The following is a 25676-nucleotide window of genomic DNA, read 5'->3' on the forward strand; positions in this document are numbered from 1 at the left end:
TAAAGTGGAGGGACTGTAAGAAAATGTTCTGGAGAGAAGTGAAAAGAGTAAGACAGGGTGGAAGTGAAGTTAGCAGGGGAGTGAAAGATAAAAATGGTAGATTACTAGTGGAGAAGGGAGAAAAAATGAGCAGATGGAGAGAACACTTTAAAGAATTGTTGAACGTAGAGGATGGAAGTAATGCGAGTATAAGTGGCTGGGGAATGGCTGGGAGAAGGAGGGAGGTGAGAAGACAGGAAGAAATCACTAGGATAGAAGTTGTGGAAGCAATGAAGAAAGTTAAATCGGGGAAAGCCTCAGGAATTGATGGAGTGTGTGGTGAAATGCTGAAGCATGGGGGAGAGATAGTAGTAGAATGGATGTGGAAGATGTGCAGATTGACCTGGGAGGAAGGTAGAGTCCCAGAGGATTGGAAGTCAGGTATAATTATTCCCTTGTACAAAGGAAAAGGGGAAAAAGAAGTGTGTGGTAATCATAGGGCCATTTGTCTTCTTAGTATAATAGGAAAAGTGTATGGTAGGATACTTATAGACAGAGTTAGAGAAAGAACAGAGAAATTAGTTGGAGAAGAACAGGGAGGCTTTAGGAAGGGAAGAGGTTGTGTAGATCAGATATTCATTCTTAGATCTCTGGTGGAAAAGTTTCTAGAGAAGGGAAAGAAGTTGTATGCGGCTTTCATGGATTTGGAGAAAGCATATGACAGGGTGGATAGACAAGGATTGTGGAAAGTGTTAAGAATATATGGAGTAGATGGGAAGTTGTTGAATGCTGTGAAGAGTATGTACGATGGTGCGAAGGCTGCAGTGCGTGTGGATGGTGAACTGAGTGAATTTTTCTCTTTGAAAGTTGGTTTGAAACAGGGATGTGTCATGTCTCCATGGTTGTTCAATCTGTACATGGATGGGGTAATAAAAGAGGTACAAGGTAGGGTAGTGGATGTTGGAGTGGCCCTGGTGAGAGAGGATAGTGTTTGGAAACTCCCTGTACTGTTGTTTGCAGATGATACTGTGTTGTTGAGTGAAGAAGAAGAGGAGCTGCAAGGCTTGGTGGATGAGTTTGAGAGAGTGTGTAAGAAACGGAACCTAAAGGTGAATGTAGGGAAGAGTAAAGTGATGGTCTTTGAGAGAGGTGAAGTCAGTGAATGTACAGCGAGGTTGGATGGTGAGGAATTGGAAAATGTGAGTACGTTTAAGTATTTGGGTAGTGTGATGAGTAAGGATGGAGGTTTGGAGGGTGAAGTGCTTGAAAGGGTACAGCAGGGAAGAAAGGTTGCTGGTTCCTTGAAAGCAGTGATAAGAAACAGGGAAGTGAGCATGGAAATGAAAAAGTTACTACATGACAGTATTGTGATACCAACTCTAACGTACGGAAGTGAAGCTTGGACATTGTTGGAAGGACACAAGTCAAGAGTGAGAGCAGTGGAAATGAGTTATTTAAGAGGAGCCTGTGGAGTCACGTGGAGAGACAGGCTGACGAATGAGGATATAAAGGAGCGTTGTGGTGTGGATGTGGATGTGATAGGAAGCGTTATGAGGAACACACTGAGGTGGTTTGGCCATGTGGAGAGGATGGAGGGTGAAAGACTGACGAAGAGAGTGTATGTGAGTGAGGTGGAGGGGGGAAGAGGGAGGGGGAGGCCGAGGATGAGATGGAGGGATGGGGTGGAGAGGTATATGAGAGAGGGGGGTGTGAGTTTGGAGCAGGGCAGTGAAATGGCGGGGGACAGGGCGACTTGGAGGCGATTTGTTTGTGGCCACCCCAAACGGGATTGAGGTGTCTGGCAATAGATAGATAGATAGACAGACCTTGACAATAAAATCACACAGCACATCCACACCTGGAGCATGCATATTTCCAACTTTAAAATAAGGCTTTTTACCGCTAATCATCCACTTGTTCCACTGCTCACTGATGTGGTCTTTGAATGGTTTATTCAGACAGACATCAAGTGGTTGTTGGACTGAAATTAATCCACCAAGAATAACAGTAATGACACTGTTGTTTCTTGCTATGTCTGTTAAATAACTTTTGAACATGTACCATAATCTGAGGCTACGCTGTTTTAGCCAGTCCTGGTCGTTTCAGGCATAAGTCATATTATGTTGTTTGGGCCATTAGGCAAATCGGACATTTGTCAGTTTGGAAGTTACGGCCTAATTGATTTACAGCTGAAACGACAAGGACCCATTTTAGCAAGCCACCAGGTCAACTATACCACACATGCTCAATCCACAGTTTCATTCCATATTCTTCCATCCACCCTTTGTCACCGACGTGAACAAAAATTCCAGCTGGGAGCTCTATTTTTGACATTGTTTTTCTTTTGAAAATAATCATTGGGCTCAGCCTGGTTCCGTCTGCCATACAGGAAAATGCTACTGTAAAGCATGTCTTCTTATGCCCTGTTGTTTTCACTAATGCTGTTTTTGCAGCTTTCCACAACAGTTTGATTTCCAAACATATCTAAATTCATTGGTTTCATCCATGTTCCCAATGTTGCTTAATGGATATCTGTGCTGCTTGCATAGGCCTGTAATGTACCGTAGGAAATTGTTTGTTCAGTGGCAAACAACCCAGGCAGTTGTTCTCAGACCCAGAGACACACACCAGTGTCCATGGTGTGCGCTCAACAGGTTACTCATCTTTCTTATGTCCTCATGGCAGTCTCCATGGAGATATTTTTATAAAAATATGCATTCATATAGAAAACAAGTTGTGTTTGATGATGATCATCATCATCTAATCCTTTGTTGCCCCATGAGAAGCATAGCAGTCCCAGGCTAGGCAAAGTTGGTCCTGACATTTAAGGTGAGAGTGACCACTCTCATCCCTGAGTGGCATTATGTGAGCAATAAACCCTAACCACCCCTTGGATATAAACCTGCACAGGCTCGATCTGATTGTATGCCTTAACTGCCCACTAAACCACCTAGTGCCATAATTTAGTGTTATGGTTACCACCCAGCTTGGTAAATGGTTTCCTGGTGTAGTGGAAACCATTTGGCTTGTCACTCAAGTGTAGAGTAACCTATAGGCAGAAGGAAGAGGAAAGAATGAAGGAAACGAAGACAGAAGAGGGAGTGTAGAGTGACCTGCAGGCATAAGGAAGAGGAAAGAATGAAGAAAAAAAGACAAGAGGACGGAAGGAAAGAAGCAAGGAAGAGAGGAAAGGGAGGTCACCCAAGAGCAGCACTACATTGAGTGAGTGGAGGGTGAGTGCCCCCACCTACCACCAGTGTTTGATGATGATGTCAGTAATTTCAACAGTATCTGAAAGTATACGTACTATATTCAGCAAAACAAGGGTCAAGGTGAGTGTTTGGCAATGTTCCCCATCACGACTATCAATCCCATTACCACAGGATGCAGAGGTTAGGATTTTACACCAGGTGTTTAGGATGATCCCCCATTTATTCTATTTTATTTTTTTTATTTTTTATTTTTTAAGTGGTTCAAGAATCGTCTTATACACCGGGAAATAGGGTACCCTCATTTTAAGGATATATATATAACGATGCTAACAGATTCATTAAAAAAAAAAAAAAAAAAAAAAAAAAAAAAAGGGGGGGGGGGGATGGTTCACTGATAAATGCAGAACAGCACTGGAGAAAGGAAACAAAGCACGGAACACAACAAGACAAAATGGGAGTAAATAGGCATGGGAGAGATATAAAGGTTTAAGAAATTATTACGTGAGGCTTAGAAGAGAAGCAGCCAAATATGAGAAAAACACTGAGGAGAGGTAAGTGAACCAAAATGATTTATAGATATATAACTTATAAAATGAAAAGAATTTTGATCCTCCAATAATTATCATAGTAAATGAAAGACGAAAATTATTCCCCTGAGCTAGACCTAGATAGATCATATAGCCCAGCCAGGGTTACAGGAGAGCACTACTCCTCCCAGTAAAGACAGCTACCCATGCAGGGAGCGAACTCTCGACCTCACGATCTCGAGTCCTGTATTCTACCACTGACCCATCCCACACCCAGCCCTAGAGTGGGAAAGGAGGTCTGGATGATGATGATAATGATAATGATGAAAAGAAAAGAAGCATTTTAAGACTAAAAGTTGGTGCATTAGTTTATGAACAAGAGGAGAACATATCAGAGATCATGAACAAAATTTTCCAGACAGTTTTTGCATGGTAAGAGGATTTCCAAAGACCTGAAGTAAATCAGAACAGGGCAAATAAGATAAATCTGACAGAATTTGATCCTAAGGAGCTGCTTGGCTAATGAAAAATGCAGATGCAATAAAAGCCATAGGGCCAGATAATATATCTGGTTGGGTAATTAGTTAAACCAATATACAAGATAATAAAGTGTTCTTCAAAAGGCGGAGACCTGCCTAAAGACCGGAAGACAGCAAATATAATACCAACAGAGTATATGAGAGCATCATTTGTACACTGCGAAAAAATCATCAGGAAAAGATAGGATGCATACTTAGAGAAAAATGAGGTAATTACCTCGACAATTTCGTTTTAGAGAAGGTGCTTCATGAGTTTTTATGATAAGAGATGTTAATGTGTTGCAGGAGTGAGATGGGTGGGTAAAGTGTACCTATTTGGGCTTCAGGAAGGCATCTGACTGAGAATTACTTGTAATGTTTATTTGGAAATTTAAAAAATACTGGTGGTACTGAAGGTGATTTATTGAGATGGGCAGACAAATGAGAACTATGACAATAGATGCATTTTCATCATGGAAAGGAGTGATAAGCAGTGTGCCCCAAGGAGTGGTTTGGTACCTATAATGTTCCAAATACTGTATATAGGGCAGTCAGTATAGGATCATACATTCTGCAGTTCGTTAAAAGTTAAAATTTTAATTCTTGATACAGGCATCCTAGAACATGATACTGTTCTCATTTATTTTCAAACAAGTGCTTGAATTCCCACCTGAGAGGGGGAGGGAGGGATTCAAATTTCACAAACTTTCGGCTTAACCAAACCTCGCTACCCCCCAATTACTCCATTATAACGTGAGTCTACTGCATATCCATTTTACAGCATTTCCATTCTGTGTACTAATATAAATCCAACGCTGATTTACACTACACCTGCTCTGATATTCCAACTTCTTTTCAGCTTGCATACGCTTACCACTAAAAAGTGAATGAAAATTGAACCTGTGAGGGTTATACCGTACTTCTAATTCATGAAGAGTATACAATGTTTTAGCCATCTGCAGTATTTTTGGTAATCTAACCCCCATGGAAAATATGGATGACTGTGCAGTATTAAGAATATGTCACTGTAAATGCACCTATGCAAGGAATCATAGAAACCACCTTACCTCAACAGTGCACTTCAGTACTTACTTGTATCAAGTGTTTGCTCCACAATGGTATACCCTGAGGGTGGGGACTCCCGCTCGTGCACAATAGCAAGCTGTTCCACCACATAGCCCATGTAGCCCTCAACCTTACTATGGCACAAGTAGCGGGTCACGCGCCGGAAGAACCCATCTTTGTAAAGATCAGCGTCGATGTCTTGGTCATGAGATTTAGAGATCTGTTGACAGGTAACACAGAGGAGGGCATGTTGAAACTGCAACCTGAGACCTAATGGAATGTGTGCATCTTGAAAATATTAAATGTAACATCACCAATACAGTACTCCCTTCCATATGATTAGGAGACAGAATTGCTACTATACTACTGCAATTTGTCCTCACATACCTCTCTTACTCCTCTCTATCTTCGTTCTCTCACACCAATGTATGATTCCTTTCTTTGTTTCCATACCACATATGGTCTGCCTCTTCCAACATATTGTACACCGCAATCTTACTTTCTCAGACTTTCTTTGGCACCCTGTTAATGTGCATTCTCTGACTATGTCCATTCCAATTCCAAGCATTATTTCTTTTTATCGTATCATTTTGTATCATTTATAAAAGCTCCAATGCACTTGCATGTGAAGGCCTTGGTCACCTAATGGTGGCTCTCCATGCTGCTCAATCTCTGGCAGCCTCCCTATTCAGTCCCTTATCCCTAAGGTCACTCTCTATGACCTCACCCCAGGTCATTTTTGGTCTGCCACTCACAGCTCTACTCCAGATGTTCACACCTCTCCCTTGCGCACCCAAATGTTGCCCTCCATCCTCTCAACATGCCCAAACCATCTCAATCTACTCCTCATCACAACACCAAAACTGTATATTCAAGTCCCATCCTTCCTCTAGACTCTTCAATCACAATCCTAGGCCCCCCAAGCCTCTCATTCACGGATCTACTACACATCCATCTAATCACTGTCATTTCTGTAGTGTTGGTACCAACAAATATATTTTTCCTTTACTGCCCAGGTCTCACTACCATGCAGCATTATACTCCTAACACAAGCCACATACAAAGATCTCGTCATGGAGGAAGAGCCCTCGCAAAGTCTGGAGAGGCAACAGCTCCCTGAACTTCCTCCAACAACTCCTTCCCCTAGCCACAGAGCTAGCTCGAGCCCCACATCCAGCACACGTCCCCCCAAATAACAAAACTCTTTCACATAAAAGAGATTCTCCAACAAGATCAATCCTTTCAATCTATCTATCTATAGCCAGATGCCTCAAAACCCATAAGGGGTGGCCAAAAACAAATCACCTCCATGTCACCCTGTTCCCTGCCACTTCACTGCCCTGCTTCCAGCTCACACCTCCCTCTCTTACATATCTCTCCACTCATCCTTCCATCTCATCCTTGGGCCTCTCCCTCCCTCTCCTCCCCTCCACCTCACTCACATACACTCTCCTCATTAGTCTCTAACTCTCCATCCTCTCCACATGGCCAAACCACCTCTAAGTATTTCTCCTAACGATTTCTACCTGATCCACATCCACATCACAACATTCCTTCACTTCCTGATTTGTTAGTTTGTCTCTCCATGTACAGTAACTCCACATGCTCCTCTAAAATAACTCATTTCCACCACCCTCACTCTTGATTTGTGACCTTCCAACAAGCTCCAAGTTTCACTTCCATACATTAGAGTTGGTATCACAATACTGTCCAGCAGAGACTTTTTTACTTACATGTTCACTTCCCTGTTTCAATCCTTTCACACCTGACAATCTCTACATGCTCTCCCCAACATCACACACATGAAATCAGCATTATTTTGCAGCCTTCCTCTAATACCACTACATTTTCTATACATCCACCTATCACAAACACTGCACAAGATGGAGCTACTTCCCATACCCTTGTGGCAAACTGCACATGGCCACACTCCCTCTTTGACAGTGCCACCATCAGCCCTAAATATCATCACTTTTGTTTTACCCACTTTTATCCATTCAAAAATTCAACATCTAGCTCCTATCATCCATTTTCCAATGATAAATACCCCTGACATTTCTTGTTTCTTACACTCTCAATCACTTACATCATTCATCCTGCAGCTGTTCTATGAGCTACAGTATATCTACAGCCTATCACCTGGCAAGTTTTCTGTCAATCACTACCCAAGCTTAACTCAAAGTGAGAATGTCTACTGCAACACATTTTCACATGAAGTCCTCTTTACCTCCATACTAAGCATTCTCCTCTCCAAAATGCTATCAAGTTATCCAGCTACTCTTCTCCCCTGAAATGATGTCTCTTTAATCAACTCCACCTTTTAATTTTTACACAATACACTCCCAGTTATTTAAAACTATGAATCTCTTCAAGCACCTCACCCCACATTTGCACTCAGCAGTTCATCTGGTTTCATACAAAGCTCATCTGTCAGGTAGGCAGAATTTTGCTACTATCCGTCCATCATCCAATCCTATGTCGTCCCATAAGAAGCATAGGAAACCTGGGCTAGGCAAGTTGGTCCTGATATTTAAGATGAAAGTGACCAGCATCACTCATCCTTGAGTGGCATTACTATTTGTCTAGCTATAGCCAGGTGCCTTAACGCTGTAAGGGGTGGCTACAAACAAATCGCCTCCATATCACGGTATCCCCAGCCATTTCACTGCCCTGCTCCCAGCTCACATCCCCCTCTCTCATATACCTCTCCACTCCATCCCTCCATCTCATCCTTAGCCTCCCCCTCCCTCTCCCCTCCTCCACCACACCCACATACACTCTCCTCATCAGTCTCTCACTTTCCATCCTCTCCACATGGCCAAACCACCTCACTGTGTTTCTCCTAACATTTCCTATCACATCCACATCCACATCACAATGCTCCTTCACATCCTCATTTGTCAGTCTGTCTCTCCATGTGACTCCACAGGCTCTTCTCAAATATATAACTTATTTCCACTGCTCTCACCCTTGGTTTCTGTCCCTCCAACAAGGTCCAAGCTTCACTTCTATATGTTAGAAATGGTATCACAATACAGTAGTGTGATTCCTAGAAATACGAAAACTCGAAGTACGAATTTTCGATGGTACACAATCGATTAATATAGGACAAATTCCACAGTATGAAAATATCTGTTTCGATTATACGAAAATCGATACTCGATATGAGAGGAAATGCAGAGATAGCCCGATTATCCAAGCTATATGATGTGAAGAAGTGCCTGAACAATCTGAAATCACGATTAATCCAGGGGAAACAAAACATAAGTACTGTTAGATTCATTTATTTACCGGTAAATGTACAATGAAAGACACAGCTATCTTCCCAGTTTAGTCTAAAGAAAATTTACACCAGGCAAAATACATTGAAAACCATGTTTCTGCTAGTCCATGTTTCAAATGGTTTGATTTTTTCCACGCTATATTCTTCAGATTTGGGAAGATACCTGTGTCTTTCATTGTACACTTGACGCAGCAGAAAGACCTTACCAATTCAATTCATAATCCTCCAGCTTGTTTCTGTCATTTTCTGACAACTTTCAGTTTGGCAAATTACTTTTTCTTGCTGAAAAATTTCCTCCCCGTTATTATCATCACTTTCTCCTACGATCATTCCCAGCGCAGTGGAAGAAACTCAACGTGCTCAAAGGTGGATATCGTTTCCCAATTGCCCAACTGGAGGTTAGGTTAGGTTAAAATTATTAGGTGAAAATAAGCTCGGTTAGGCCAGTTTTGTTAAACGCTTAGGGAAGAACAGTCCTTTCCGCCATTATGTTAATGAAGTAAACAAGAGTTGTCACACCAGAACAGCTGAAAATGATAGGGAAACAGATTTAATAAGAAACATTTACTGGATTTACCTACCCAGAAATAATATGAAAAATATAACAGACTATCAGGAAGAACTGATTTGGTAAGGTACTTTTACTGCTTAAAGTAAAACATATGTTTAGCCCCCTCAATGGCTGTGGGTTCAGATATTTGTGTGCTCCCGTGGTCGGCCTTGGGGCCATTTTTTCAAAGTTCTAAAATCAATTTCTTTTTCTTACATATGTGAAAAGACTCGTCTGGCACATCTGGCTTTTTTTTTAAATCATTTTTTTCCCTCAATCCATCCTGTGATTTGTTATGATTCGTGTAAGAATTAATAAAATTAGGATGCGTGTTACATCAGCTGAAAACATCTGGGATGAAGTGATCTGTGAACGCCAGACTGCTTGAGGTGGTAGAGTAGGGTCATGTAAACACACCAGTGACCCTTGTTCCCTTCCCATAATTGCTTGCAGTTTTTTATAGCTCACCCTAACTCAACGTCACTGACACCAGTACAGTAAGGCGTTGTTCAGGGCCAGCAGCTATGAAAGCGATAATGGAATACATTTTCGTTTGTATCAGTCCTCTCTCTTTCACACATACACATAAGAACAAACAAAAGAATGTGCAGTAAATGTACACTAACTCTATGGAGCAGAAATAACTGCTCAGTTGGTCCGAAATATATTGGGAAGAGTGATACCGAACAAAGAATGTGGAACTGTATGCTAACCTACGAGAACATGTGGGACAAAAGAGTAATTATTTCTGATTAGCAAACATTTTTGTTCCATATCGTCTCTTAAAATTGTAAAACCCATAATCTTTCATGTAAGCATACAGCCTAAAGACCTTACCTATTCAGTTCATATTCCTCTAGTTTGTCTTCTATATTTTTTTGACTATTTTGAGGGTGGTAAATTATGTTCTCTTGCTGAAAGAAACTTACTCAAAATTAGGACACATGTAACATAAGCATGTTAACATCGGAGAATACATCTGGACTGAAGAGAACACCTGACTGATGGGATGGTAGAGTAGGGTCATGTACACACACCAGTGACCTTCGTTCCCTTCTCGTAATTGTTCGCAATTTTTTATAATGCCCTAACTCAACGTCACTGACACTGAAACAGTGAAGTGTTGTTCAAGGCCGGCAGCTATGAAGGGGTTCATGGAATACTGTATGAAAAATTCAAAATGGGCACAGTGCATAGCACCGCACTCGCTTCCCGAGAGAAAACGAACTAACCCCTCTCTGGTAAATAAATTTTCATGCGCTTCTCAGGTGAGTCCATGTCCCTCCTTCCCTCACAGCTTTGCTGTACGTGAGGATATTTTCGCAGCCCTTCACCTTTTCGTATTGTTTCGCCATGCCTCCCAAGCACCCTGCATCATCTCCAGCATTGGGGGAGCCCGCTGCAAAGCAGCAGCAGCACCGTACTCTAATGCTGGAAAGAAAATTGGAAATTATAAGACCCCATGAGGAGGGGCAGGGAGTCTCAGAGATTGGACGTTCTGTAGGCCTTGCTGTTTCCACCATTGGGACTGTGATGAAAAGAAAGGAGATGTACATGAATATGGCCATCTCCTTCTCCACAATTGTATACAGGTATTGGTTACTTCTTAATGGGGGGGGGGTGAAGTTTAGGTGGGAGTCCGAGGGGGTCCTGGGACGCATCCCCCCATCTATATGTACATTTCAATGGGGAAAATCGTTCCGATATACGTAATATCGAATTACGAAAGGTTTTTTTGGTCCCCATCCCTTTCGTATATCACGGACTCACTGTACTGTAATGTAGTAACTTTTTCACTTCCATGCTCACTTCCCTGTTTCTTATCACTGCTCTCAAGGAACTAGCAATCTTTCTTCCTTGTTGTACCCTATCAAGCACTTCAGCCTCCAAACTTCCACCCTTACTCATCACACTACCCAAGTACTTAAATGCACTCATATTTTCCATTTCCTCCTCATCCAACCCCACTGCACATTCAGTGACTTCACTTCTCTCAAAGAACATGACTTTACTCTTCCCTACATTCACCTTTAGATTCCGTTACTTACACACACTCCCAAACTCATCCACCAAGCCCTGCAGCTCCCCTTCGTCTTCACTTAACAACACAGTATCATCTGCAAATAACAGTACAAGAAGTTTCCACATCCTGCCCTCTCTCATTAGGGCCACTCCAACATCCACTGCCCTACAATGTATCTACCCTACCTTGTATGGCATTATGTGAGCAATAAACCAGATACACTACATACACCATACACTGTACTGCATGGCAAATATGCCATATCATATTCTTTTTTTTTTTTTTTCCTTCCATCTATGCCAGGAAGAAGGAACCAAAGGCCAGGAGCCCACAAACTGTGCTGTTCAAGAAGAAAACAAAATACAAGAGAGAGCCAAATTCAAGATCCGATCACTTTGAGATGCCTGGACACATTGCGTTTGAAAGACTGGAGATCATAGGAAGCAGGAAATACAGACAGAGGGAGACAGTTCCAGAGTTGACCTGTTGCATAAATGAAGAACTGAGAGTAACAGTTAACTCTTGCATTAGAGAGTTGGACAGAAAAGGGATGAGAGTTTGCTGCTCAGCGGGTGCTATGTGCCTGATGTACAGGTGGAGGAATGCAAGAAGACACTTCAGAGGAGCAGTGATCATTGAAGTAGGAACAGAAAAGAGGTAAAGATGGAACAGAAAAGAGGTAAAGAGTCAACAGTGCGGCGAAGAGACAGAGGTTGAAGGAAGCCAGAAAGAGTAGGAAAGTTAATGAGATGAAAAGCATTTGACTTCACCTTATTGAGAGGAGCTGTATGTGGGGAGCCTCCCCACACATGAAAGCTGTACTCTACACAGGGGCGGATAAAACCGGTGTAAAAAGTCAACAGCTGTGCAGGGGTAAAGAAAGAACAGAGTCGGCTTGGCACACCTGATCTCTTGGAAGCAGATTTTACTAGAGATGTAATATGATCTTTCCAAGATAAGTCCCGAGTGAATGTAACCCCAAGCATGTTCAACGATGATGCAGGATTAAGCTGAATATTATCAAACATTAGTGGGTACGCCTGTGGAAGATTTTGTCGGGTTGCTAGGTGTAAAAACTGAGTCTCTGATGCATTTAAAACAAGAAGATTATTTTTACCCCAGTCAGATATACGAGCCAAGTCAGACATTAGGTGACAGCCTCATCCCTTGTCTCTTGAAGTAACTGCTGAGATGGACACTGTGGGAACTGAATGGAGAGGTGAAGGGTGGAGTCATCAGCGTACGAGTGGATAGGGTTAGATGTACAGCTAAGAAGGTCATTGATGAATAAAAGGAAGAGAGTTGGTGACAGGACAGAGCCCTGAATAACACCACTGTTGACTCATCTAGGAGAAGAACAATGGCCGTATACAACAGCGGCTATAGAATGACCAGAAAGGAAGTTTTAGACAAAGGCACAGATAGAAGGACAGAAACCATTTGAGGGCAGTTTGGAAATTAAAGATTTATGCCAGACTCGATCGAAAGACTTTGAGATGGCAAGTGCAATGGCAAAGCTTTCGCCAAAGTACCAAAAGGAGGATGACCAGGAGTCTGAATGGTAGGCAACAGAATCGCCAGTGAAGCATCCTTGACGGAACCCAAACTGATGAGCAGAAAGAAGGTTGTGATAGGAAAGATGTCTTAAATTTTTTCTATTAAGAAATGACTCGAAATATTTTGAGACCCATGATGTTAAAGCAATTGGACGATAGTCAGAGGGTTGGGAATGGTCACCCTTCTTTGGAACTGGCTGAATGAGAGCAAACTTCCAGCAAGAAGGAAAGGTACAAGTTGACAGACAAAGGCAAAATAGTTTACCTAAGCAGGGTGTAAGCACAGAAGTACAGTTCTTGAGTACAACAGGAGGGACTCCATCAGGTCCATATGCCTTGTTAGTAATGAGGCCAGTGATGGCAGAAAAGACATCAGCTGAAAAGAATTTATTGTCAGCCATGAGGAAGTCTGAGGGGAGAAGTGACATAGGAACAGCACCGGAATCGTCTAAGGTGGAATTAGAGGAGAAAGTCTGAGGGATGAGATCTGCTTTTTATCAGTACAAGAAACAGCTACAGAACAACCAGCGTAGAAAAGGGGAGGGAAGGATTATGAGGTAAAGTTGTTAGAAAGGTTTTTGGTAAGGTGCAAGAAGGAGAGGGAAGAATCTGAGTTAGAAAGTTGAGAGCATTTAGAACGAATGAAATTATTTTTAGCAGAGCGAAGAACAGACTTAGCATGATTCAGGGCAGAAATATAAAAACGATATGATTCAGGGATTAGTTGGCTCTGGTATCTTTTATAGGCCCTCTCCTTGTTGTGGACAGCATTAGAACAAGCGTGATTAAACCAAGGCTTTCTTGCATTAGTCAAAGGACATGAGAAGGGAATGTATGATTCGATGCCCGAGAGAATAGCCTCTGTAATGCACAAGGCACATTCAGATGGCTTCCGGCCATGAAAGCAATAATCATTCCTTGGAAAATCAAAGAAGTAATGCCTGAGGGCCTCCCAATCCGCAGCTGCAAAGTGCCACAGTCGACGTTTCTTTAGAGGGTCCACAGGCCGTACCAGAGCAAATGGACAGGATAAGGTAACAAGGTTGTGATCGGAGGAGCCCAACGGACAGGAAAGATTAACAGTGTATGCAGAAGGATTAGTTGTAAGGAAGAGGTCAAGTATGTTGGAGATATCCAAGGCATTCAGGGATACGGGTAGGGTGCTGAACAAGCTGCTCTAGGTCAGTAAGGATAGAAAAGATGTAGGCTTGTTCACCAGATAGATCAGTGAAAGGAGAGGAGAGCCAAAGGTGGTGGTGAACATTGAAATCTCCTAGAATGGAGATTTCAGAGAAATGAGAACTGGATAGAATGTGTTCCATCGTTGAAGTAAGATAGTCGAAGAATTTTCCATAGTCAGTAAAATTAGGGGATAAGTAAACAGCGCAGATATATTTAGTCACAGAATGACAGGAAAGCCGATGTCAGAGAGTAGAGAATTCAGAAGAATCAAGTTCAAGAACACGAGAGCAAGATAAGTCATTGTGTACATATACACAACAACAGCCACTTTTGGCTTTGAAATGAGTATAGAGAAAGTAAGAGGATACAGAAAAGGGTTTGCTGTCAGTTGCCTCAGACAGCTGAGTCTCAGTTAGGAAAAGAGGGTGAGGTTTAGAGGAGGAAAGGTGGTGCTCAACAGAGCAAAAGTTAGAGGAGAGGCTGCGAATGTTGCAGAAATGATGAAATGAGTCAGACAGTGGTTCCAGACATCCCGCTGAGTCATAACCGGGAGAGGGGCAGATGGTGGGGAAATTTATGGTCCCCCCCCCCAGGGACTGCGAGGCTATGTACTGAGATTCTACGATTTGTTGTTTGAATTTTGGAAAAGGAAGTGTAGTATGTACTGTGCATGTAGTTTGGTGTTGACAGAGAAACTTGCATTGGAAAGCATGCTGCCCTACTCTCTGTGTTACTGAGACACTGAAAAAGTTCTGCAAAGGGAAATGGTCAGGAACTAGTTCTGAGGGCTGATGAAATGGGAGCTCCAGCTCTCCCTCTCATCAGCTTTCCATCCATCTTGGGAGTAATGCCCTGCTCGACCAGTGTTACAGTCTACTCCTGCCTTATACTGTATTGTTATTGTATTTTGCTCTTCTTTAGTGCTGGAGAAGTGCACCTTCACATATCGGCACTGACATAGTTGGACAGCTCTGCTGCCTAGTTATGCAAATGCCCCTCAACTCCCTCCAAATCCCCTGAAAGGGGAATGGCAAACTGCAGGATGGGGGGGGGACAATTTCAGCCTGCAGTCTACAGTAATCCCTGTAAGACCCGGACGGCCAAATCCCGGACATTTTGGGCTTGGGTTCTTGGGGAAAAAAAAAAAAAGCCATGTTTTCAACCGTACTTTGAATTTGACGCAAGGTGACATACAGCTGTGTTTTGGTGCATAGTTCCCTTGCCTCCGGTAGAGTGTCCCTGCATCCTCCCCACTTCCCGCCTACCTACTGTCGTGACTATGTGCTCGTTGCTATGGCTGCCCATGTGCTTGCCTTGGTAGAGGTGCCCTACCTGGTGCAGGCCCTGCTGTTCCTCTGCTGCCTCTTACTCATGTGTGTGACGATGGTCCCACCGCCCGACAAGAGGAAACGAGTGATTTTGACTCTGGAGAACAAGAGGGAGATACTGAAGAAGGCAGACGTGGGATGGTAGACATCCCACATCCTCCAAGAATTCAACCTGGCCCACTCTACCTTGTTCGATACCAAGAAATACCTGGACAAACTCGCTCAGTACACGGCAGACTTTGCATCGAAGACCAAACATAACATGCAGAGGAAGATTATGTACCCTCCCAGGTTTGCAAAAGTCGACAGCTCCACACTGATTTGGTATCACCAACAACATGCTGCTGGTGTGCTGGTGCATGGTACAGAGCTGAAGGCTGCTGCTGAGAAGTTCGCAAGGTTACATGACACCCCAGACTTCAGGGCATCCGAGGCTTGGCTCTTCACTTTCAAGTTACGACATGGACCCACCGACCGTAAGGCCCATGGCGAAGCTTTGGATGCCAATGAGGAGGGAGTAGAAGAGTTTCGGCAGAAGGTGAAGGGCTTGATCGACAGGGAGAGCCTTAATCTCGGTCAAGTTTACAACACCGATGAAACTGGTCTATTCTATCACTCGCTGCCAACAAACACCCTAACAGAGGAGACGGAGAAGTGTGTACCTGGACGCAAGCTCTCCAAGCAACGGATATCTGCTTTGTTAACGGTATGCACCGGCTCAAGCCTGTTATTGTTGGCCATGCAAAGCAACCTCGTTGCCTTCATGGGTTGATGGATGTCCTTCCTGTCATGTAGTGACATTCTGTGAAGGTTTCGTTCACAGCCAAGATTTTCAGAGACTGGTTTCACCAGCACTTCATCATGGAGGTCATCCATTATCAGAAGAAGACACTGTGAATACCACGCAACCAGGTAAAGGCTCTCCTTCTCCAGGACAATGCACCTGCACATCCGTCCAAAAAGGAGTTGGTGGCTGAGAATAGCCGCATTAGGTGCTTGTTTTTGCCACCTAATACTACTGCCCTCAGCCAACCAATGGACCATGGAGTGATTGTGGCTATGAAGAGGCTGTACTGTCGGAAGTTCCTGGACGAGGTAATGGTTGTTCTCGAGGACGAGGATGAGTGCAGGGAGGGACGGGACATGCGAGGCCAGTGGACTGTGGAAATCCTTCGTAGCTACAACCCAAAGTCAGCCATCTACAACTAGGCCAGTGCATGGAGGGACGTCCCTGTCAAGACTCTGGAATGTGGTTGATCTCATCTGCTTCTCAAAGCCAATGTGGTGCATGACTTTCTAGGTTTTGACGTGGATGACTTCCGTGCGCGTCTTCATGTGGCTGGCGATGAGGTGGATGTGGATGAAGTGCGTGAGTGGTTGGATGACAATGAGGGCAATTCTGGGTATCACATCATATCTGATATCGAGATCACATCTTCAGTTGCAGGTACAAGTACTCAGCTGGAAGATTCCGACGAGGACAGCGAGGATGATGCGGACTCCTCTCAGCATGCCACTACTCCAGCCATCCCAAAACTGAGTGCACTCCAGGAGCATGTCGAGTTCGTTCTGGACTACCCTGAACACCCGGAGTGCGACAGGAAGATGGAGCCCCTGGGAGTTGTGGAGGAAGTGCATGCTTTAGGTAACACATCATCAATCGCAAGAATTGCCATTCCTTACGTCAGTCAACCATTGATGCTCTTCAGGCCCGTGACCCCCGCCGTACCCAGCCATGGCTCCACACCACTGCCTCACCATGACATGCCTTCCACCTCTGAACCACAGCCCAGCACATCAGCCACCGTGGAGTCGCCACTGGACATGAGTTTGTGACTATCTTCAAAGTCATCTGCAGTGGGTAGTCCATCGCCATGTCCCAGTGATGCACCCCTCGGTCACCTGCGACACCTACTCTCTGGCTCTGACAGTGAATAAACAGCAAAAACTCACCACTAGACCACATGGGAATGTACAGTGTTGTGCAGTGTTAAGAACTGAATGTGCAGCATTAAGAAATTAGAATTCAGAGTGCAAAGGAATAGGTGCAGAGCGCAACACTGGCAAGTTTCAAGTACAGCGCAAGTATAAACAGAATGTGCAATGTTAAGAAATTAGAACTCAGAGTACAACAGCGGCAATTAAGTGCAGAGTGACAGTGGCAAGTTTCAAGTGCTGCGCAAGTAAGAACAGAATGTGCAGTGTTAAGAAATTGGAATTCAGAATGCAAAGGATTAAGTGCAGAGTGCAACACTGGCGAGTTTCAAGTACAGCGCAAGTACAAACAGACTGTGCAGTGTTATTAAATTAGAACTCAGAGTGCAAAGGATTTAGTGCAGCGCAACACTGGAGTACTGTACATGCTTCAAGTGCATCTTCACCACTGTCAGAGCCTGAGAGGAGGCAGGTTAATTTCACGACGGCCACGGACATGCCGCAAGTACCCTGTACACTGCTAAATATTTTCCATACTCACTTCTAATTTCTCATTCTTTGGTTCCTTTTCATTTATTTCATAGTTTCTGTCCCTTATTTGTGTGAACAGAGTCTTAAATACGTGTTGTGCATGTCCAGTAGGGAGTTATTTAGGTGGCTTTCAAAGTTAGGTTGGGTTAGGGTCCATAAGTACCTGTCCAGAGGGCATTTTTCCAAGTCCCGGACAAGACCAATTCCCGGACATGCCTTTGGCTCTATTACGTTGGGTCTTGGAGGGATTACTATACTAGGTTCATATTTAGATGACCTGGGGTTACAACTACTACTACTGCTACTTTTCTTTCCATTCACTTTCATATTTCCTTATTATATAAACTCCTTCAAACTCAATTACCCCTTTCATAAAATATTCAATAAAATAAAATTTGGGTGTGCCAAATTAGATACTGGAAAGGGAAGATATGAATTCATGGCAGCAATCCTTTCTTGTAATTCTAACAGGACTGGTGGTCTGGTGAATTCCGGAACATGGATTTATTACAGAGGGGAATGCAATGGTGCCCCAAAACACTCATTATAACTTTCTTTTTACCTTTCCTGCTAAATCAACTACAGTATTCTGGTGATTGTTTCTTAACATGGTAGGAAGGAAGATGTGGGAAGCATTTCCTGACATTAAAGGATTACCTGGACAAATCAGGACCCATGAAGGATTATTAGAAGAATAGGCTGTCAGGACCCATGTGCTTACTTGTGCTGTATGACTGTTATACAATAATAGGGGTGTTGTGTGTTGGCACATGGTATTGCAATGAATTTTATGCTTTTCATATCAAAACATTCTCTAACGCAGAGGAATTTGATTTGAAAGTGTAAGTGAGCTGTGGGAGTGGTCAAGTAATGGTGTGGCCAGTGATAAGGCATACAGCACTGTTCCACATGGTTTGCAAGGTGTTGTACTGTAGCTGAGTAATCCCAGTCAGCATGGCCATGCAAACTCATTAATCACAGGCAAGCAACTGCCTCTGCAGGGCCATTCCATGCAGTGTACCAATGTTCCCTTCTGTGGTAAACAACACCTTGCCACAGTGAGGTACAGGGGAGAGTATGGAGGTTTGGTTCAAGGATGGACACCATATTTGTGTTTCTCCATGCAGTTAACAAAGGCACTATAGTAGGCTGCAAATCACACTGTTATCTGGTTATATGATTACTATTCAGTGTTGTAAATGGTTTCCTGGGTTACAGGAAACCACTAGGCTTGTAACTATGTGTATGGCCCCCTAAAGTGTGATTAAAAGCGACAGGAAGGATGGGAGATATGAAAAAAAAAGATGAGGAAAGCAGTCATAGAAAAAGAATGATAAAGGTGAAGGAAGAGTAGACAGTACAATATCAAGTGAATGGAGGATGGTCAATATCACCTACAAATGTTGTAGTGGGCATTAGACAGGAAGGGAACTCATGCTGGGGAGCACAGGGAACCAATGATCTGATATACAGTAAATCTTCATTCTAACAGACCTAGACCTACTGAATTTTGGATCTAATGGACAAATTCTGAGGTCCTCCCCCACCCCATGACAACAGACTTCTCCAGCTGTTTGAATGAGAATGCCTGCTCCATGCACCGGTAGACCTTTGTACAGTTACCTATCAACTAACACGAGTTAAAAAAAACGCGTTTTCGTTTTAACATGAGCAACTATTTAAGAAGATAATTATGTTTAACTAACAAGGGTTTCTCGATTTAACGCGACTTTACACATATGTGATGATTTCAAATTAGCCGTGCGCGCCTTGGACAGTCCCGAGCTGATAGACCGTGTGTGGCAGTTTATGCATAAATACAATTTTTTATTTTTCTGTTGCTTAAACTGGTTTTATTCGAACTATAATATTCGAAAATGAAGTTTGGCCCCATTCTGAGCAATTATATCATTTTCGGACAAAATTTGGCCAGGAAAGTGATGGTAGATCTAAATTGTTAAAACTTGATGCTGCAGAACAGAAAGAAGAAAACCACTCAGACCAAGATAGAGCAGTTCTTTATGAAGAAGACAGAAAACTTAAGGGAGTTATGTTCATCACCAGTAGCACGGGAGTCAGAGGAAGAGGAAGGACAGCAGAGCGAGGAGGGACAACAAATTTAGGGTTGGGAGCGGTGGGAGGTGGGGTAGCGGGGTAAGGAGGGACAGCAGCAGACGACGAGTGATGCACAGATGAAATGAGGCTGTGTTGTTATTGTTTGTGACCTACTTACTGTAATGAAAATGTTGCTTTTACTGTGGTGTTTTTATGACCTACTAATGCATTAATAATGCTGAGGAACTTTCACAATGCCGTGTATGAAGCAGAATTGAAAAAGAATCCCAATTAAAAAATGAAAACAGTATGTATTTGGGGAGAAGTAAACAACGCTTCAGCCCAACTAGGGCTCAAATGTTGTTTATTTCTCCCCAGATATACTGTTTTTGTTTTTTACGTGGATTTTCCTTCAAATTAATATTGTTGCTTTTAAGTTTAGAGTAACATAACTCCCCAGTGGGTAGACTTTCCCAGAGTCCAGGAATGTAACCCCCAATATTACTATTGTTTCTTATGCGAAAATTATGTTTAACCCTTAAAGCACGGCCGTCGACAGCCGACCCCCCCCCCCTGTGGCGGGGTTGTATCATGGTCTGAGTACCTGTAGGAAAATATTTGCCAAAAATCAGAGATTAACCCTAGAACATTATAATTTTTACAGTAGATAGTACTTACATTCAGCTTTCTCCAGAGACAGGTGCTGAGCCTTTGTGGACTACCCAAGGACTTGTGGAGACTTGCAAATTTGAGTAACAAAATCTTCACTTTCACACCTCTACCACAGCCTCATTCTGTCACAGTAAACTTTATACTACAACGTACAGGTAGTCTGGAATCCGTATTTGTACAATAAGCACTGAAAATAAGGCTAAAATCAACGAAGCGTACGGCCGACATGCAGCGCGGCGGCGGTCTTCCCGTCACTCAACAAACTTTTCCATTTTCACAGCTAAAAACATATATACTACATTATTTTCAATCATATTACTTCCCAAAAGATCACTGCGGCGCACTTTTTATTCTGCCTTACGCCCGTCACTTTATTCTCGTTCCTGTCGGCCGCTCGCACTGACTCAGAAGAGCTAGAACTCGCCATAATGTCACTTTGAAAGCCTGCGGTAAACTGACGCTAAACAGGGGCTAACCGCGTGAAAAAAAGCTAGTGTGACAACTGGGGAAACAAGCGTTTCCTATTAGCATAAACTGCTTGTGAGAGGAGAGCGCAGATTTACAGTTCTGAGCAGTCAGGGCGCTGCCATATATCACAACCAGGCTGGCCAGGCCGTGGTGGGGGGGGGGAGGGGGGAAAAACGCGATACTTGGCAACAACGGAGGTCAGTAGTACAAAGGTAAAGTATGCTAATTGTAGCTAAAGGGTGGTGGTACTGATAGACAATACCAGCTGGAACATCCTTGCCCGCGTTTATTCAAAATTAACTCGAATCGCAAACGCAACGACCCGCGCTTCAGGGGTTAAAAAACAAGTTTTTAACTAACGCGACCTCTCCAGGAACCAAACCCTCGCGTTATTTGAGAGGTTACTGTACTTAGTATGGCAAGGAGTCCCTTCATCCTTATTGTGCATTCTGGATTGCACTTTACCCCATGCTGTATTTTTTTTTTTTTTTTTTTTTTATTTTTTTTTTTTTTTTAATGCAAGGAAGAAGGAACCAAAGGTGAGGGGCCCATAATCCATTCCTTCCAAGAAAAAAACAAAAACAGTACAAAAGCGAGACAAATTCATGATCCATTCATTTCAAGATGCCTGGACACACTGCATTTTAAAGACTGGAGATCATTGGAAGCAGGAAATAGAGATACAGGGAGACAGTTCAAGAGTTGACTTGTTGCATAAATGAAGGACTGGGAGTAATGGTTAACTGTTGCATTAGAGAGCTGGACAGAAAAGGGATGAGAGTTTGTTGCCAGATGGGTGCTGCACACCACCTGTCGTAGAGATAGAGGGATAAGGATGCAGGCAGACAGTTCAGAGGAGCTGTGACCATTAAAGAAGCAATAGAAAATAGATAAAGGTGCAACAGTGCAGCAAAGAGACAAATGTTGAAGGGAGCCAGTAGGTGGAGGAGAGTTAATGAGATGAAAAGCCTTTAACTCAACCCTATTGAGAAGAGCTGTACGTGAGGAGCCTCCCTACACATGAAAGTTGTACTCTACACAGGGGCAAATAAAACCCGTGTATAAAGTTAACAACTGCAGGGGTAATGAAGATACGGAGTCGGCTTAGCACACCTAATCTCTTGGAAGCTGATTTTACAAAAGATGTAATATGATCTTTCCAAGATAAGTTCCGAAAGAATGAAACCTCAAGTATCTTTAAGGATGATGCAGGATTGAGCTGGATATAATTAATCATTAGTGGGTACTCCTGTGGAAGATTCTGTCAGGTTGATACGTGGAAGAACTGAGTCTTTGATGTATTTAATTTAAAAATGTCATCTGAGAGAGAGAGAGAGAGAGAAGCATGTTGTGCTAAGCATTCAGAAGTTGGAGGTGACTGACACATTAGAAAAAGATGTCCATCTCCCTCTCTAATTCTTCCTGTCTCAAAAAAAAAAAAAAAAAAAAAAAGGTGAGAGAGAGGGGGGAAGAGAAATACAGTACTGTACCAAAAACTTGCATCCCTCCACACACTTTATCAGTTCCGGCCAAGACACCATTTGCATAAGTGTACACAGCCAAAATTGGATCTTGTGTGTTAACTATAAGTGTTTTTTGCTCTCCCCCCCTCTCTCTCTCTCTCTCTCTCTCTCTCTCTCTCCAAAATTGGATCTTGTGTGTTTACTATAAGTGCTTTTTGCTCTCTCTCTCTCTCTCTCCTTTAATAGACCACCATTTGTAAACTGCATCTTTTTCTCTCCCTCTATCTACCCTTCTCTCACTTTCCCTAATTCTGGATGTTTCTCTTCCTCTCTATTCTGCTTCCACTTTCTTTACTTTCTTCCTTCTGCTACTTCTATCTCACTCTTATTTATTTTCCTGTCGCATCCAAAGGTAATGAAGAAAGCAATAAAAGATAGAATTACAGAAAACTGAATAAAAAGGGGAGTCCCTTTATACTCTTATCAATGTTTACATGGGAACACACAGGGGACTCTGGGTCTTATGTGAGGCAGAGCAGGGTTATTTTTGCCAATCTCTCTCTCTCTCTCTCTCTCTAAGACACAATCTCATAAAGTGTATGCCATGTGCATGGTATTGTTTATTCATTATTTCAGGTACCTGGGTTTCCTGTGCACCAGGAAACCATTTACTATGCTGGGTGGCAACCATATAACCAAATTATGGTGCCTGGTAGTTTAGTGGTTAATTAAGGAGCTCCAGTCGGATTGAGCCAGTGCAGGTTTATATTCAAGGAATGGTTGGGGTTTATTGCTAACGTAATGCCAATCAGGGGTGAGTGAGGCTGGTCACTCTCATCTTAAATGTCAGGGCCAACCTCCCTAGCTCCAGGCTCCTGCACTCCACATGGGGCAACACTGGATTAGATGATGATGATGTATTTGGAACTGTCAACTGGCTCAACAGAACACTCCTTATCCTTAAAATGCCCATTATAACATGGGGTTCTGTAATCTGTTTAGAGTGGAGAAAGTATTTTTTTCTTGTTGCTCAATATCTGTCCCATCCATTGCTCTGACTGCATCTAGTCTGGGAAGGCACCTCCCCTTTGTGTCTTGGGTCCTTGATGGTTAATCCAGTGTCCTACAGTAAGCCCTCCTTTTACGTAGGTAAGTTGTTAATCTGGTGGATCGGGCATTTGTAATCCACGTAAGCAGGTCCCTTTAACTGATTATGATTCTATCTACCCATCTACTGCATTACACTATAATCCCATAAGGAGTGGCTGTTTGACTTTGAGTCAGTTGTTTTATGGGGAGGAGCACTAACCCTCAGCCAACCCACTTGTTGACACATAGGGAACACACATGGTTGGTTATATGGTTACCATCCAGCGTTGTTAATGGTTTCCTGTAAATCAGGAAACCATTAGGCTTGTCACTCACTGTAAAGCCACCTGAATGGGAACGAAGCCAAATAAAGAGTGACAGGAAATATGGGAGAAATAGGTGGAGAGGAGGGCAGACACAGAAAAAGGATGATAAAGGTGAAGCAAGAAGGCAACATTACATCATGTGAGTGGATGATGGTTCCCACCACCTACCACCAATTAAAATTAAACTCAATATATTAACCAAATCTCTAAGCAGACCCCTACTTCGTTTCGTTTTTAAAGGCTCCAACATGCTTGCAAGTGTCAGCCTTGGTCACCTAATGGCAGCTCTCCACGCTGCACGATCCATTACAGCCTCCCTGTTCAGTCCCTTAACCCTAAGGTCAAACTTAATGACCTCGTCCCATGTCTTTCTCGGTCTACCCCTCATAACCCCAACCCCAATATTAACACTTCTGACCTTCCTCACCCAATTATCATCCCCCATCCTTTCCACATGTCCAAACCACCTCAATCTACCTCTCCTCATCACAACACCAATACACTCCAGTCCCATCCTACCTCTCAACTCTTCCATCATAAACCCAGCCCCTCCAGGCCTTGGACGCAGGGACGCACTGCACATCCACCTAATCATTGTCATTTCTGTACGTCTGAGCCAGCGAATATCATCCTCCTTCACTGCCCAGGTCTCACTACCATACAGCATTTCACTCCTAAGACATGCTGCATACAAAGACCCCTTAGAACTAGGGAGAGCCCTCTCAATGTCAGGAGAGGCAAGAGCTCCCTGAACTTCTTCCAACCACTTTTCACCCTAGCCATAGAGCTAGCTCCAGCCCCACCTCCAGCACACAACATGTCTCCCATATAACAAAACTCTTCCACACACTCAAGAGATTCACCAGCACGTTCAATCCTTTCAAGGCTGAAAATCTCCACCTGCTCACCCCAGCACGTCGTACACATAAAATCAGCATTATCTTGCAGTCTACCTCTGATACCACTACATCTCTTATGCACCCATTTATCACACACACCGCACAAGATGGAATTACTTCCCACGCCCTTGTGGCAAACTGTACATGGCCACTCTCCCTTGTCTTTGACAGTACTGCCACCAACCCTAGATATCATCACTTTTGTTTTATCTGCATTTACCCTTAAACACTTTTGCCCCATATCATCTCTCCACTTCCTAGACCTTTCCTCCACCTCCCTTTCGTTCTCTGCAATCAACACCAAATCATCAGCATACAACAACTCCCACGGGAGTCCGTTTCTAAAGTCACGTGAAAGGGCTTCAAGTACCATGATAAACAACATGGGACTCAAGACTGACCTCTGATGCACACCAACATTCATGGAAAACTCATCACTCAAATCTCCATTCACTCTCACCTGGGTGTGAGCACCCACATACATGGCCATAACTACCCTAACCAGCCACTCCTCCAAGCCAAGCTTTCTCATTGCCCACTTCACCACCTCAAAGGCCTTTTTCAAATCAACAAAAACAAAATAAAGATCCCTTCTCCTACCAATATATTTTTCCTGAAGCTGTCGAACAATGAATATGGCATCAGTGGTCCCCCTACCTGGCATAAACCCAAACTGCATCTCATCAATATTCACTCTTTCTCTAATCATACCTTCTAAAACTCTCTCCATTACCTTCATTATCTGATCTAAAACCTTTATACCTCTATAATTTCCTCTTTCCAGGGCATCACCCTTCCCTTCATACACATTTACAATTACACTCTTCAGCCAATCATCTGGGACAACACACTCATAAATAATCCTATTTATCAGGTCAGTGACTAAACCCACCCCTATAACGCCTGAGGCCTTCAACATTTCGGCAGTCAACCCAAACACACGTGCTGCCTTCCCCACCCTCATTCTGCCTATTGCCTCACTCACAGTAGCAGTATCAATCAAAGGCCAAGGGCC

The 25676-nt window shown here is 43.2% G+C and overlaps 1 protein-coding gene across 1 annotated transcript in view; it reads right to left on the reverse strand.

Moving 5' to 3' along the window:
- Window positions 1–25676, reverse strand: part of Mvb12 (multivesicular body subunit 12-like Mvb12) — a 453420-nt gene that overhangs the window by 240746 nt on the left and 186998 nt on the right. The window contains exon 3 of the mRNA XM_080276626.1: window positions 5329–5521. Coding sequence (XP_080132752.1) covers window positions 5329–5521 — 193 coding nt within the window. The remainder of the gene's footprint in view (window positions 1–5328; window positions 5522–25676) is intronic.

The sequence above is a fragment of the Coenobita brevimanus genome, chromosome 65, assembly GCF_032717465.1.
Source record: "Coenobita brevimanus isolate Jiangsu-jjx chromosome 65, ASM3271746v2, whole genome shotgun sequence".
Lineage (NCBI taxonomy): Eukaryota > Metazoa > Arthropoda > Malacostraca > Decapoda > Coenobitidae > Coenobita > Coenobita brevimanus.